Here is a 15955-nt window from a genome sequence, read left to right as displayed (position 1 = left end):
CTCCAGGTACCCATTTAGAGCCGGGTCAACTCTGGCTGAGCTTAAAGAATCACACCTCTGACCCTCGTCCCAAACTAAATAATTGGGTATGCTAGGATTCGAACCCTCGCCCTCTCAGACAAAGGGTCCTGAATCCAGCGCACCAGTCCACTCGGCCAGGGGCTTAGTTTAATAAGGTTTCTAGATTAACCTTTCATGATGTTTATCTACGAGTTCGTGGTAACGAACTGTAAGTAAGGCTCAATAGTAAAAAAAAACTCTAAAAACCAAGATTTCGATAACCATAGATATGTTAAAAGAGTTGGCTTACTGTGCTACTTCCAAATGTTTAAGTTTCATTAAGTTTGTTCTCGCCCATCAAAAGCTACAAGCCTGAGAAAATTTGTCTGATTTTCAAATAGGCGGAAAGGCCCCCTAGAGGAATTTTAATGAAAACCACATCATCAGATTCAGCGTATCAAACAAGCCTACTATAGAGGTTTCAAGTTTCTATCTGAAAAAATGTGAAATTTTGCAATTTGTTTTATTTGGTTTTTGTTTGTTTTTCTTTCGCCAGAGGTGATCGTATCGAACCAGTAAGCCTAGAGCGTCAGGAGAGGGCCCATTTTAACAGAAATGAAAAGTTCTAGTTCCTTTTTCAAGTGACCCAACACATTGGAGAGTAACTAAGCCCCCTCCCACGCCATTTATTTTCCCAAAATCGTCGGATCAAAATTTTGAGATATATATTTTGTCTAGCATAGTTGAAAGCCCCAATAACCAATTATCTTTGGAGATAACACAACCCCCACAGCCCCTGGGGAAAGGTCTTCCAATTATAAAACTTGCCCATTGTTTACGTATATTTGTTATTGGGAAGTATTCATATATAATTAGGGTGGGGAAGACGAATTATATGCTGGGGGGATTTAGCACGGGTAGAATTTTCCATGGGTGGGGAGGGTTCTAGGGGGGTGAACTTTTCAGGGAAAAATTTACACTGGGGAAATTTGCCAGAATTCCTGTACGACACTTCTTTATATGCCATGCTTTCTCTTTACTGATTTGATTTTACGTGTAGAGATGTTAAAAGTAATTCTCCGAGGTAAATTCTTGCCAGGATTGAATTTTCCATAGGATATTTCCTTGGGGAGGAGGATTTTTCCATGGAAGTGGAGCCAGATATTCTGAGGCTGTTCAAAAAAGTGATTAAAAATAAAATAAAAAAAGTTTTTTTTAACTAAAAATAAGGAGCAACATTTTGATACCAATGTATACATCAAAAGAATTGGTTTTTGTGATGATTTAAATATATAAATTTCATCAAGTTTAGTCTTACCCACCAAAAGTTATGATCCTGAGAAAATTTGCCTTGAATCGAAAACGGGGGAAACACCACCTAAAGGCTATAAAATCTTAATGGAAATCATACCATCAGGTTTAGCGTGTCAGAGAACCCTGCTGAAGAGGTTTCAAGTTCCTATCTGCAAAAATGTGGAATTCTATTTCTTTTGCAAGAAGAAAGATCACGGATGCGTGTTTATTTGTTCATTTTTTTTCCCGAGGGATGATCGTATCGACCCACTGGTCCTACAATGTTGCAAGAGTGCCCATTCGAATGGAAATTAAAAGTTTTAGTGCTCTTTTTTAAGTGACCGAAAAAATCGGAGGGCAACTAGGCACCCTCACACGCCCATTTTTTACCAAAGTCACCGGATCAAAATTTCAAGCATAACGATTTTGTTTAGTATAGTTAAAAACCAATATAAATGTCTTTGAGTGCAACTTAATTCCCAGTAGTTCTCGGTAGAAGGGCTGCAAGTTATGAACTTTGCCATGGTTAACATAAAGTATAGGTTATTAGGATATTTACAGACGTTTTCTGGGGGATTTTTTCTGGCGAAGGTGGGGGAGGGCGTAATTAAGGAGAGGGTTACGTAATAGGATCTTTTCATGTAGGAATTTTTCATGGGGGAAGAGAGTTTTCCTCAAAGAGGACACCGGTTTGCCCAGCATTATTTAAAATAAGATCAGAAATTAAATAGAAAAAATAAGTTTTTTCAACTGAAAGTAAGGAGCAACATTAAAGCTAAACGAACGGAAACTATTACGCAAATGAGGGGGTTCGCTCCTCTTCAATATCTCGCTCTTTACGCTAAAGTGTTTTTAGCATTTTCAAAGAGCTATTTACTCTAATTAAACGACCTCTGTGATTCAGCAGTCGTTCTTAAAGAATTGGAACAGAATTCGAGATTTAGCGTAAATAGCGAGGTATTGACGAGGGAACGAACCCCCACATGTACGTTATAATTGCTCCTTATTTTCACTAGAAAAAACTTGTTTTTTATTTAATTCTTTAAAAACGACTCCTGAAATACAAGGGCCGTTTAATTAAAACAATAAGCAACTTATTTTAAAGTGCCAAAAACCTTAAACGTGAAGAGTGAGGTGTTAAAGAGGGGGTATCCCGCCTCATATGACTAATCATTTCTTTTACATTTAATTTTTAATGTTATTCCTTACTGTCAGTTAATTTTTTTTTCTTTTTAATTATGTATAGGCATGATATCGGAATTAGTCGTGAAAATGTAATCAACAGCTGACAATTTTAGGTTGTTCAATTCTTTTATAGTATTGTTTTCTTTAGATAAAACATGGTCCGTGCCAAAGATTATGGGAACTGTCTAAGAATAGAAACTGGCGCGAGTGCCGGCAAAAAAAAACACAATTTGGCGCTAGGTGACACTTGGAATTTCTTACAGCATTGTATTTATTTTTTCTGTCACGAACTAAGATCAGATACTTAATACTATCCTAATTTTACCAATTAAACCACCTAATTTAGTTATTTTATTATTAATCTGATGAATTCCAAGTGCTTGTAAATGGTGTTGATAGTTTTCGTCGACACTATTGCCAGTTCTCACTATTATAAATTACCAATACTCACAGTACGTAAATGAAAAGAAATAAATACCTATGCTCTTTGGCCTCCTAGCTTGTCTCCCTAGCCGAGTGGTTGGTGTGCTGGATTTGGAATCCTTTGTCCGAATGGCTGGGGCTCAATTCTTGGTGTGGCCGGTTATTTGGTTTGGGACAAGCGTCAGTGGTGTAACTTAGTAAGCTGATCCAGAGTCGATCCAGCCCTAAATTGGTATTTGGAAAAATATTGGGAAAATAAGCAGAAAGGGTGTGTGAAAGCACGGGATGGCTGGGCCCTAACCTTCCATTACACTTCCTGGCTTAAGGGCCTTGAAATGGTTATCAGCACCACCGGTTTGGACTTTCATGGTGTAGTGTCGTATCCTTTAACTTTTTTCCTTAGCAGAAGAGCCAGTCGTGGTAATAGTAGAAGCATTTGTGATAAGATCAAATTGTGGCAGGAATATTTGTGACAGAAGTGGCCATGATAAGAATAGTCGTTGGAGAACATTCGTGTTTTGAGTAGTCTGAGTAGGAGAAGCAGTAGTAACTATCTTTTTATGATTAACGGTGCTCAAACTAGGAATCGTTGTAGTAGCTTGAGGCTTAGTAGGAATAATTTTGCTAAGAACAGTAAATAATGCCATAAGAGCAAACCTGTTAGGAATAGTATTGCCACAACAAGCAGGGCTAGGTTTAAGTTATGAGATTAATTGGATTTTGCGTAGTCACAATAGAAACTCATGGAGTAGAAATTGCCATGGAAGGAGTTGTCAGTATAAGAATAGTCGTTCTAAGAACGTTAATGTTAGAGAAGGCTATAGTAGTAGGAGTAACAGTAAAGTTGGATGTTTTCTGCATAGCCGAAATTTTGTATTAGATTAGATTCGATATAAGAAAAAGTCCCTTTTGACAAATACTATTCTTTACCAGCAGTATTAATGTTCCAGTTCTCTCACTCTCTGAGATTTCCTCAGAGTGCAAAAAAACTATTAAGGATTCCTCCTCTCCACCGCTCATTCGACCTAGAAGAATCCAAGATATGTACGTTTTACAAAATTCTATACGTTGTACCTTCCAAGAGAATGCTTCAGAAATTTGAAATTAAGCAAATTTAGTCTACTGTTTTTAGTCCTAGGCCTTAGTAGATTGCAAATTCAAAATAAAATATAATCCTGGAAAACAGCTCTTATGAGGTCTTCCTCTGATTTGATTAAGCGATATATCCTCAGATTGCAGAAAACATATTTAGAAATCCCCGTCCCCACCCCTCATTCAACTTAAAAGAATCCAAGATGTGTAGGTTTTAAAAAATTCTATATATACGTTGTGCCTTTCTGGAGGAGGCTTCAGAAATTTGAAAATAAGCAGATTTAGTCCCACTGCTTTCAGTCCTAGGCTTTAGTAGATCGTACATTGAAAAAATGGTAATCCTATAAAACAGCTTTTATGAGGTATTTTCGAAAAATAATAATCCCTGACGTTTAATCTCTAAACCAAAATGAAAGAAAGCCGACACGTATAGAGAAACTAATTTTTGCTCTTCCTTTACCTCAACAAAACTCGATTACGCCTTATTGTCAAGAAATATCAGAGCCGAGAAAGGCTGGTGTTCCAGGAAAAATCATAATCTCTGACGTTTTTACAAAGCAGCATGAGAGAAAGTCAACTTGTATACAGAAAATAAACTTTCTTCTTCCTTTAAGTTAACAAAACTCGATTATGCCTGATCGTCATGAAATTTCAAAGCCAAGAAAGGCTGGTGTCCCAGGAAAAAATCATATTCTCTGATGTTCTTACAAACCAAGAAGAGAAATATCCAACCTGTATACAGAATGTAAGTTTTGGTCGTCCTTTACCTCAACAAAACTTGATTATGTCTTGTCATCAAGAAATATCAAACCCAAGAAAACTGGCATTAAAGGAAAAATCACAGTCTCTGACATTTAACAAAGCAATACGAGAGAATTCCAAGTCATGTCAAGAATCTTTTTGTCTCAAGAAGTTTTTCTCTTCTTTTACCTTGACAAAACTCGATTATGGCTTATTGTCAAGAAAAACAAAAGCCTAGAAATGCTGGCGTTCCAGGAAAAATTCTAATCCCTGAAGTTTTTTCAAGACAAGAAGAAAAAAGTCGACTGGTATACAGAATATAAGTTTTTTTCTTCCTTTACATCAACAAAATTCTATTATTCCTTACCGTCAAGAAATTTCAAAGCCAAGAAAAGCTGTTTCCCCAAGTCCTTGTTAAAACAAGGGATTATCTATAGGAAAATTTTAAAAAAGTAAGTCTCATTAGGTTTTTTTACTCTGAAATCCGATGTTTTGCAAGAAATTTATAGGAAATACTAAGTAAAATAAGTTTCTATGATTCAGATATGTACCTCGTAATGAGGGAGGCTTAATCCTGTGTAAGAATATGCTCCAGGCTCCCGGCATTTTGTCACATGGCAGGTTTCTAGTCACGGACAATTTGCTGTCTTTTCATACAGCCGTTATTTCAGATATATTTGACTATTAAAGAAAGCCCGATTTCTAACAATGATGTCTACTAATCTTGAAACTTTTAGTTTTCTTCTTAACGGTTTTTGAGTACTTGTAATTCCGTTATTGAAATATATACACATACTAGCTGTTGGGGTGGCGCTTCCCGCCACCCCAACACCTAGTTGGTGGGGCGCTTTGCGCCCCCAAGCCCCCCCGCGCGCGTAAGTCGTTACGCGCCATATTAGTTACGTGCCATTGTAGTTGTGTCCCTGTGTCCCACCTGTGAATAGAGATAGATATATATATATATATATGTTTTTAACTACGTTAAACATGTGAATATACAACATTCTTCGCTGTCCCATTGTCTGTGCATATAAATAGATTGTCAGGTGCTACTGACTCTTGAACATGCAACATATAATTGTCCATGGGAAAAACAATCCGTATTCAGATCTATACCTCATTATTCTAATGATGTGTCCCTGTGTCCCGGTCGTCATTTGTGTCCCGGTATCCCCGTTTGTACTTTCTCTTTGAGTGTCCCGGTCGTCATTTATATTCCCTGTGTCCCGGTGTCCCGGTCGTCATTTGTGTCCCGGTATGTAATTTCTATTCGAACAATCCCTGTGTCCCGGTCGTCATTTATATATCCCGCCTGTGCCCCCGGCGTCCCCGTTGTAGTTGTGTCCCTATGTCCCGGTCGTCATTTATATTCCCTGTGTCCCGGTCGTGATTTGTGTCCGGGTGTCCAAGTCTGTAACTTCTCTTTGAGGTTCCCGGTCGTCATTTATATTCCCTGTGTCCCGGTCGTCATTTGTGTCCCGGTGTCCCGGTATGTAATTTCATTAGTTGACAAACATGACGTCTGTCGACAAACAACTTCATTACGCATACAGCTCAATCCTTATAATGACGTCAGTCGACAAACATGACGTCAGTCGACACACAAACATGACGTCACTCGACACACACACACACACAACTTATTTTTATATATATAGACTAGCTGTTGGGGTGGCGCTTCGCGCCACCCCAACACCTAGTTGGTGGGGCACTTTAGGCCCCCCCAAGCCCCCCCGCGCGCGTAAGTCGTTACGCACCATATTAGTTACGCGCCATTGTAGATGTGTCCCTGTGTCACACCTGTGAATAGAGATAGATATAAATATATATTTTTAACTACGTAAAACATGCGAATATACAACATTCTTCGCTGTCCCATTGTCTGTGCATATAAATAGCATTTATATTCCCTGTGTCCCAGTCGTCATTTGTGTCCTGGTGTCCCAGTTTGTATTTTCTCTTTGAGTGTCCCGGTCGTCATTTATATTCCCTGTGTCCCAGTGTCCCGGTCGTCATTTGTGTCCCGGTGTCCCGGTCTGTAATTTCTATTCAAACAATCCCTGGGTGGCGCTTCGCGCCACCCCAACACCTAGTTGGTGGGGCGCTTCGCGCCCCCCCCCCCCAAGCCCCCCCGCGCGCGGGGGGGGCGCGCGGTGAGGGTGCGTGTGAGGGTGCCTAATTTCATGACGTCAGTCAACACAGAAACATGACGTCACCTGATCCACAGACAGACAGACAACTTATTTTTATATATATAGATTTTTCAATTACGGGCATGCAGACCCTGAGACTCTGCACGCGGCGTCCAATGTCTAACATCGATTTCTACTTACTTTCAAACTTTAGATTTCGGTTTTTAAGATCTTTGATTTTCTGTAACCCATTGTCAAAATATATACAAATACTTTTGGTAATCACTAGTTGTTTTGTTCGTTGTGTAATTTTATGTCATTTCATACTGCAGTATGTTCAAAGATGTTTTTTTATAGAAGCCAGTGCAATTTCTAACAACAATATGTACTAAGCTTCAATTTTCACCCTTTTCGATTATGCGTATTTCACTGTTAAATAGTCTGTTTTTTACTTTTCCTTTCATAATAACATTAACTTCACCTCCTCATGAATTACATTGAAAATCCAGCCTTATATTGGATATGGTTGCTATTGCTGGTTGCTATGGGCCTCATACACCCTTTGTAGTGTCATCTGACATTTAAGTAGGAGTAGTCTTTGGCGTAGAGTCTATTGTATAGGTAAATTTTAGTGCCCAAATAAGTAAGTTCTCCCTCTAACTGGCACCCTAAAACTACTTTTAACTACTTCTTTTTGTTCTAGTTTGGTTATGGTCTGGTCCAAGTTGTTGAATTATATAGCTCGTTATTTTTTTTTGTAGGTTTAAAAAAACATTTTCGCATGCTGACCGGGGTTTGCGTTGCGTAGGTGCCGATTTGTTGATTTAATGCCTTCAACCGGGAGTGCAATGTGAGGTTTGGGGCAAACCATTCCAAATCAAGTAACGATGACATCAGGACTCGAACCCCTAACCTCAGAATTTCAAGTCCATAGAAAAGAATAATTTATTATTTCGTCATTTAATACTTTTTTTTAGATTAGGGCTTAATGCTAATGTATTCTAGCCAGTTTTTAACTAACGACTTGGTAAAAAACATTTTTGATCTTTGCTTGCCTGTACATTGAAAATGGGGGTGTATCTCTTCGGTCCAGTAGCAATGAAACGTGGGCCCTGTTTTACAATTGATTTGTCTTTTCAGCTGATACAAGAATGGATTAACTACACTGATTATGTCCGATCCAATTATACGGTAGTACCAACAGAAGCAACAATAACATGGATTTGGTCCGTAGCAGTCTCTGTCTATTGTATTGGAGGAATGATTGGTGGATCCTTGACAGGGTTCTTCGCCGAAAAGTTTGGCAGGTAAGAATAAAGGGTTTTTGCACGATTTTTTTTTAACCTAAAAAAGAGTGTAGATTCCTTGTGATACAGTAAATCAAAGCAATTTAAGAACAAGATAAGTTTTTGTGATAAGTTCAAAACTAAGACAGTGAATGGCATCCGACTGTTTGAAATATTGATTTATTTGAAATTTAAACAGCTACGTATATCTATTTAACATTATTACTAGTCGGAAAATAAATGACTGATGGAAAAGGTATTCATATGCATTATTTTTTAGGTTCAGGATGTATTAGGACAAAAACATACTAAAATTTCTTATGTCAATTTAAAAAAAAAAAAAAAAAAAACTGAAAAAAAAATTACTCAGAGTTAGCCAAGCATACCAAAAACAAGATACTTTTTTTTAATCCATACAAAGGTCAGTATAATGAAATACGGTATGTTTCATTATTTAGTTCGACTCTAAATATTCATAAAAACCATTAAAATTTAGTAAAAATCTGAATAATAATTAATTCTGTATATTGTATTGGAGGAATGATCGGCGGATCTTTGACAGGATTCTTTGCAGATAAGTTTGGCAGGCAAAGATGAATGGTATTTGTGACAGACTTAAATGATTCTTAAACAAAAACCGCTATGCATAAATATTTTATTTCATTTCAATAAATATTTCATAAAGATAACGATATGAAGGTGCATTTCCCTGGAATTAGCGAAGAGCCAAGTATGCCAAGAGAAAGATAAGTTTCTAAAGTCTGCTCCAAGGACAGTGAAAATTGAATGTGATTGTTTGAAATGGTTTTGGGGAAACATAAACAACCACATCTAAAAGAGCTACTTTTGTGTTATACTCCCCAACTAATACTCTTCGTCTAAGCAGAACCTGTTTCTCTGACGGTCAGTCCTAATGAAATGTACCTAAGTATGATAAAATATAATACTTTAGAAACAAATTTGGGCTATATATTTGAAAATTAGGGGGGAGGGATGTAAAGGTTAGCAGGTCTGCAGGCTCTGAATATTATGTAGTAAGAATTGTTTTCTAACTTGCACACTGTCAAAATACTTTACCCGATCCCCAGTCAGCCCCCCCCCCTAACGAACAAATATATAGCCTAAATTATGTATTTCTTATCTATTCAGACACTTTTCTTTGTCTTGTCTTACGCTAAACTGAAAGAAACTAACGAAACAAACCTTCCTACAATGCGTCAATAAATGAACGATTTCGGGGGTCGGGGTATATCAAACAAGAACCGTAAAACATTAAAAAAAATGGTCTTAAAAATCATAAAATAAAGATATAAAAAAAGTAAAAAAAAGAACAGAAAATTAATATTTCATGTAAAAGACATCTATACGTAGCTATACAGTTTATGGTACTACCGGGTGCCAAAAAATATATTATGTAGAAAAATCAGCGAAAATAATCTTAAGAATGTAACACCAAACAAATAAAGAAGGTTTTGCTTTTCTTTTTGTTCATCTTTGAATTTCTTCTGACGAAAGATGTTGTCAAATTTAATTTAATAGTTTTGCGCACTAGTTTCCACGATTCCACATGGAAACACTGACGAAAATGTCTTACTACCCTAAAAACCACATAATTCTGAAGCAACCACAAGAAAATTGTTTAAAAATTGCAATTTTAAGCTATGAATTGACCTAAGATGAATCTGGAGGAGGGATTCTTTTATATTTCCTTGGTACCTTAAAGTAGGGCTCTAATATTTATAGCGCTATTATTAATTTATACTTTATTATTTATAGTAGGCCTATAGTTTAATATTTAAAGAGTATTGGTTAGTAAAATCGAAATCTGTGTAGTGAGAATTTGTTCAAGTTTACTGCTAAAAGAATTGAGGTAATTATAGGTTAAAAACTTTCGAGTTGGAACCTGAGCTGAAGAAAATTAATATGTTCCGACTCAAATATCTATAGATTTTTATATAGGCTACTTATGGTTTGATATCCATCTATACGTTTGGTCCATAAAAATTTTATCCACATGACGAAACATTTTGGTCTTTTAAGAACCAAAATAGACACTCATATTAACACTATATTGGAAACAAAATCAAATTTTCCATAATCATAAGCCAGACGGCTTGTTTTCTGATATTACTATACATACATTTTCCCTACATTTTAATTTAATTTCCCCAGCACAGTTAGAACATATTCTTCTTAAAGATCGTTCCCAAAAGAAACGCAAGTCGTGCCCAAATGGAGGAGGCCGGGAGGAAGAATTTAAAGTAAGTTGGAGCTTCATGCAAAGGTATAAAGAGGGAGGATTTGAATAGATTAGGGTTGGGGAGAAGCATACGCAGCTGTGTTGGCCTCAGGAGGCTTGGTGCTCCAATGGGTTATTGGTAGTAGTAGTTACTTATGTACTAATCCTTTCTAAAATTTCAATTCTAGAAATTAATGGCCAAGAAATTTAAAATAAAAATTAGTCATGTCACTAAATACCTCTAGAAGGCTATAGTAACCTACATTCATTATCATTTTGTTAATTTCGGTTTTTTGCTAAAAAGATTATTGTAAGTTTCAACGAGATTGGGCCTACAATTGAAGACTTCAACTTCTTCAGGCTGTCCAGTAGAGTCTATTCTAGACTAAAGTAATCTCCCGGCATAAAAATTAAAGATAAATGTTTAACACATAGGATATAAAATATAAAATTTTTGTTTATAAATTTTCTTAAGATTTTTATCTTAAGAAAATTTAAGATAAAAATATAACATTTATCAAAGTTAGGACCTTATTACAGGAAAAAAAAAACACTATTTCAAAGCCATTTTGTTTTTCAGGAAAGGCGGGCTTATTGTCAATAACATATTTGCTATAATTGGCGCTATTCTCGAAGGCTTCTCATATTCTGCCAAATCATATGAAATGCTTATTGCCGGAAGGATATTTATTGGAATTAATTGTGGACTCAACGCCGGACTGGCACCCATGTACCTTAGTGAGATATCTCCAGTTAATCTCCGAGGGGCGGTAAGGCATTTCTGTTTTATTGACTAAAATTGAAAGGATTCGTTTTTCATTTCAAGAGAAATGGCAGAACTATTGTTTCGTCATCCTCCTCACCTTCAAAGATCCTATGCTTACTACGTGCAATTGAAAGAAAATAATTTTTTGTTGGGTTTCATGGGATGTCCTGGCTGAGTCATGGCTGAGTGGTTGGCGCCCTGGCGTGGGAATTCTGTGTCCAAGGGGCATCGGTTCAATCCCAGTTGTGACCACTTATTTAGTTTGGGACGGGGGTCAGTGGCGTGACTCTGTAAGCTCAGCCAGAGTCGACCCAGCTCTAAATGGGTACCTGGAGAAATCTGGGGAAGGTAAACAGGAAGGGTGTGTGAAAGTACAGGATGGCTGGCCCCCAACCCCCCATTGCACTTCCTGGCTGAAGGGCCATGAAACGGAGATCAGCCCCGCCGGTTTGGACCTTAAGGGTCTAGTGCCGTCTTACTTACTTCATGGGATGTTGTGCAGCGAAATCAATTTTTCTTATGAAAAATTTCATTTGACTCTTGTTTTTGCCTTTGAAAATCGGACACCTTCTGATTTATTTTTTCAGCGATTTGTGAATGGCAAATTTTCCCTTTTTCAAGATTTTTTATTTCAGCTGTAATTTAGGTCATTCTTGACTTTTTCCATGCTGTGCTGTTATCCTGGGCAATCAGGGGTAGACCGTATTCCATACTAGCTGTAAATCTTATTGCTTACTTGTTTCTCAATAAGAAATTTTTTATAACCGTTTCAAAAACACGAAAACAAAGATAATTGCCCATGAGCTATTTAAAGGTTAAATTTCTTTACAACTTTTGGATAACAAAACCAAATTCAACGTTCCATAAACACTAGAGTTGTTTTCGGGGGGCGGGGTTGGCTAGGTAATATAACCATCTTGGCATGAATGAATTGCCTCAATAACAATAACTCAATTGTAGGTTCAGTGATAATTACAGAATGATTTATTCTCAGCATGAAATACCTTAGGTTATTTTATGCAACTTGAGCTAGATTATATGCATATGGTTTATTTTAAGCAACAAATAAAAGACAAATTTGTGTCAGCGTTGGGAAATATTAAAGCAGTTCATTATAAAGGCTAAAAGGCATGAATATAGTTTTCGCCACTCCCGAAAGACTGCATGAATTGCCGAAAATTACAATATTCGAGATGAAATTACTAAATTGATAGCTAATAAAGATTTATCTTGATTCTGCCTTTTGTTAAATCCAGTAAACTTTTTACAAACAATTCCAACAAAAACTTCTGCAATTTAAATGGAACAATTTCAAAATAAGTTTATTGGCTTTTCAAACCAACATTAGCTCTACTTTGTAGACAAAATACCCAACAAGTTTAGGATGACAGTGAAAAGACGGAGGGAGAATCACGATATCAAATAACGTAAGAATAGCATTGATATAACAGTCCACAACAGGCCAAATTCAACTACAAAATCAAAACTAAGTCTTTTGTTTTTTAAATATTTGTTTAATTACCTAGCCGCACAAAAAATCAAACCAAACAAAGTATATTTACGTGCAACATGACAATAAAGATAAAAAAAGTGGGAGGATCAGAAAATACGAAGATTGATTGGAAGGATAAAGCTTGGCTTTTTCAACCCCCTGGTGTACATCTCAGAGTGCCACTTTTTCTGCCACGGGTACCGCACTAACGAAGTTTTGGAAACAAGCTACCCCTCAGTCTGCGATATACCCAGGATTTTGTTCATTGGAGGAGGGTTTGCAAAATGGTTTCGGAGGGGGGTACCAAAGCACTAAAGAAGAATGGGTTAACCTCCTGTAGAAGTTGTCAGATGGTAGGGGGCGAGGGTATCTTGCTTGTATTTTTAAGACCATTATAAAAGTCGAACAAATATTTTGGGAGATGGGGACGGGGCTCGAACTGGGAATTCCCTTTAATATGGCACTGGAGTCAGTAATGACAAAACGGAATAGTTATCTACAAATTCAGTTTGCCATCTTTTAAATTAATTTGCTTTGTTCTGTCATCATTTTATCTTGGCAAAGTTTCTGAAATTCTCTTTTTAGGTAGGAACAATGTATCAATTAGTTCTGACAATTTCAATCTTGATATCTCAAATTTTGGGAATGGAGAACATCATGGGCACTGAGACACTTTGGCCATATCTTTTAGCATTCACAGCTGTACCTGTCCTCTATCAAGTTCCTGCACTTATGCTTTGTCCTGAATCACCAAAGTATATCCTTATCACCAAGGGACGAGAAAGGGAGGCTGAAAGAGGTAAGTACTTGACATATATTAAGAAGTGAGCTAGTGAGACGATAAAGTTTATATGAACTATGCAAAATTGATTTTATATTTAAATGAATATATTTGAAACTAAACCTTGAATGGGAGAGAATATCTAGATGAGAAGCAAGATGCTACGTATTGACCTTGCTTGGAAAACAATAGTTAACTTTGTTCCACTTAATGACTGTTCAATGTTTTCTGGATTAATCGGCAGAAGGATGGGTCCTGGTGACAAAGAGTAAGATTAGGCATGCAGAGCTAACTTACCAGAGAACTTAGCTAACTCATTTGTTTTTGTAGTATTACTATTATTCTGTCAAGGTTGGTGACGTGTGAATAAGTGTAATCATGAATTTTGATCTAAATATTGAATAAATTTATCCCCATATAGTTGACACTTCAGACAGAAGTTAAATTTTTGAATATTTTCAGTCAATTTGACAATCACAAAGATAGTTTATGTTCGACTGAAGTAGAAACATAAAGAAATGTATTGGAGGTAGTACTATGAGTGGGAGCGCATCCACGGGGCAAGTCCTATCACCTAAGCATAGACGTTGTTGCTACATAATGGCTTGAAATTGCCTTTTTTTTTCATATGATGCCCTTTCTCAAAACCGTTTGGATCCCCTTCCAGAACAAATCTTGGCTATATCCTTATATATATATATATATATATATATATATATATATATATATATATATATATATATATATATATATATATGTATATATATATAAGTACAAATAAATACAATAAATACATAAAATAAATACAACTTATAAATAAATAAATACGACTTAGCTTCATTAAATCTTTTTTAAGATAATATAATTTAATCATTAGATATGAAACTATATATTTTATATAACTATATAATTAATTATATATTTTATATAACTATTAACTATTTAACTATATAATTTAAAAATATAAATTAATTAAAAAGTGATATTTATTATTTAACGTTAATTCTTTAACTTAATTATAATCTAAATAAATATAATTTAATTCGATTTAATTTAGTTTGATAAATATAGTATAATATAATCACTTTTATCTATTAATTGACAATTTACAATTAGCCACTTACTGGTGTACTAGTTTTTCGTCCGTCATTTATACCTAACAGTTGCACAGAAATACAAAAGTAATAAATTACTTACTTACTAAAAATGACCTCTTGTTCAATGACCTTTCCACCAAGCTTTTGTCTGATAACCTTTTAGCTCTTGCCAACAGAAAGAAAGAAATAGCTTTGGTCAAGAGAGAAAAAACTAGACGGGAATAAATAGGAAGAAAAAGTTTTTCAGTTTCGTCATGTGAACGTTGGGTCTTTTAGATGAAATTTATTTTCAAACATTTCAAACAGCTCGTGTTAATGAACTGTAAGTAAGGAGTGTACCCAGCTCAATAGTAACCGAAACTCTAAAAAACAGAATTTTGATACCAATAGATACATCAAAAGAATATGATTTTTATGCTGATTTCAAATGGACAAGTTTCTTCAAGTTTAGTCCTGCTCATCATAAGTTACGAGCCTGAGAAAATTTACACTATTTTCAGAAAAAGTCATAGAATCTTTATGATCAAATCACACCATCAGATTCAGCGTATCAAAGAACCATACTGTATAGGTTTTAAGCTCCTATCTGCAAAAACGTGGAATTTAGAATTTTTTTCCAGAAGAAAGATTACGGGTGTGTGTTTATTTATTTTTTCCAGGGGTGATCGTATCGAACCAATGGTCCTAGAATGTTACGAGAGGGATCATTAAAACTTAAATTAAATGCTCTAGTGCTCGATGGATAAGAATAATCCAATTAATTTAATACATGCTTTGTCAAATAATAAAAGATATTTAGATGATATTTTGGTCTTAAATTGTAAGGATTTCATTGATATTTCTAAAAATATATATCCATCAGAGCTTATTCTTGAGCCTAGTCATGGCGCTGGCCATGAAGATCATTTCTTAGATTTAAATATTAATATTTGTGATAATAATAAATTAAGTTTTAAAATGTATAATAAAACGGATGATTTTGATTTTGAAGTGATTAGTTTCCCATTCCCTGAAAGTAATATACACTCAAATATCACATATTCAGCGTTTTTCTCACAGCTACTTCGTTATGCAAGGATTTGTAGTAATTATATTGATTTTAAAAATAGATGTAAAATCTTAAGCCAAAAATTGATATCAAGAGGTTTTTTTGCAAATAAATTAACTTGGCAATTTAAAAAATTTAGTTTTCATTATAACGAACTTTTAAATAAATATCAAAAGAATTATCTAGAAATACTTAAAGAAATTTTTAACTAATTTTGGAGGTTCGAGAAATGTTGTCACAGCGCCATTTATTTTGAATTGTGTTTCTAATTGAGCGGATTTTCTAAAAAATTAGCCACATGGTAAAGATGAATTCTATAATTGTTTAGTCCATTCAGGTTTTTTGCAATGTGTTAATATTTGTGATTTGGTAAAATTTAT

General features: G+C 35.5%; 1 protein-coding gene across 9 annotated transcripts in view; it reads left to right on the top strand.

Annotated features, from left to right (window-relative positions):
• Nucleotides 1-15955, top strand: part of LOC136029997 (solute carrier family 2, facilitated glucose transporter member 1-like) — a 109540-nt gene that overhangs the window by 68855 nt on the left and 24730 nt on the right. For all 9 annotated transcript variants that reach the window (XM_065708592.1, XM_065708591.1, XM_065708597.1 and 6 more), the window contains 3 exons: nucleotides 8007-8173; nucleotides 10972-11161; nucleotides 13235-13448. In XM_065708592.1, coding sequence (XP_065564664.1) covers nucleotides 8007-8173; nucleotides 10972-11161; nucleotides 13235-13448 — 571 coding nt within the window. The remainder of the gene's footprint in view (nucleotides 1-8006; nucleotides 8174-10971; nucleotides 11162-13234; nucleotides 13449-15955) is intronic.

Source organism: Artemia franciscana, chromosome 8, assembly GCF_032884065.1.
Source record: "Artemia franciscana chromosome 8, ASM3288406v1, whole genome shotgun sequence".
In the NCBI taxonomy this organism is placed as follows: Eukaryota; Metazoa; Arthropoda; class Branchiopoda; order Anostraca; family Artemiidae; genus Artemia; species Artemia franciscana.
This window is presented reverse-complemented; position numbering and strand designations above follow the sequence as displayed.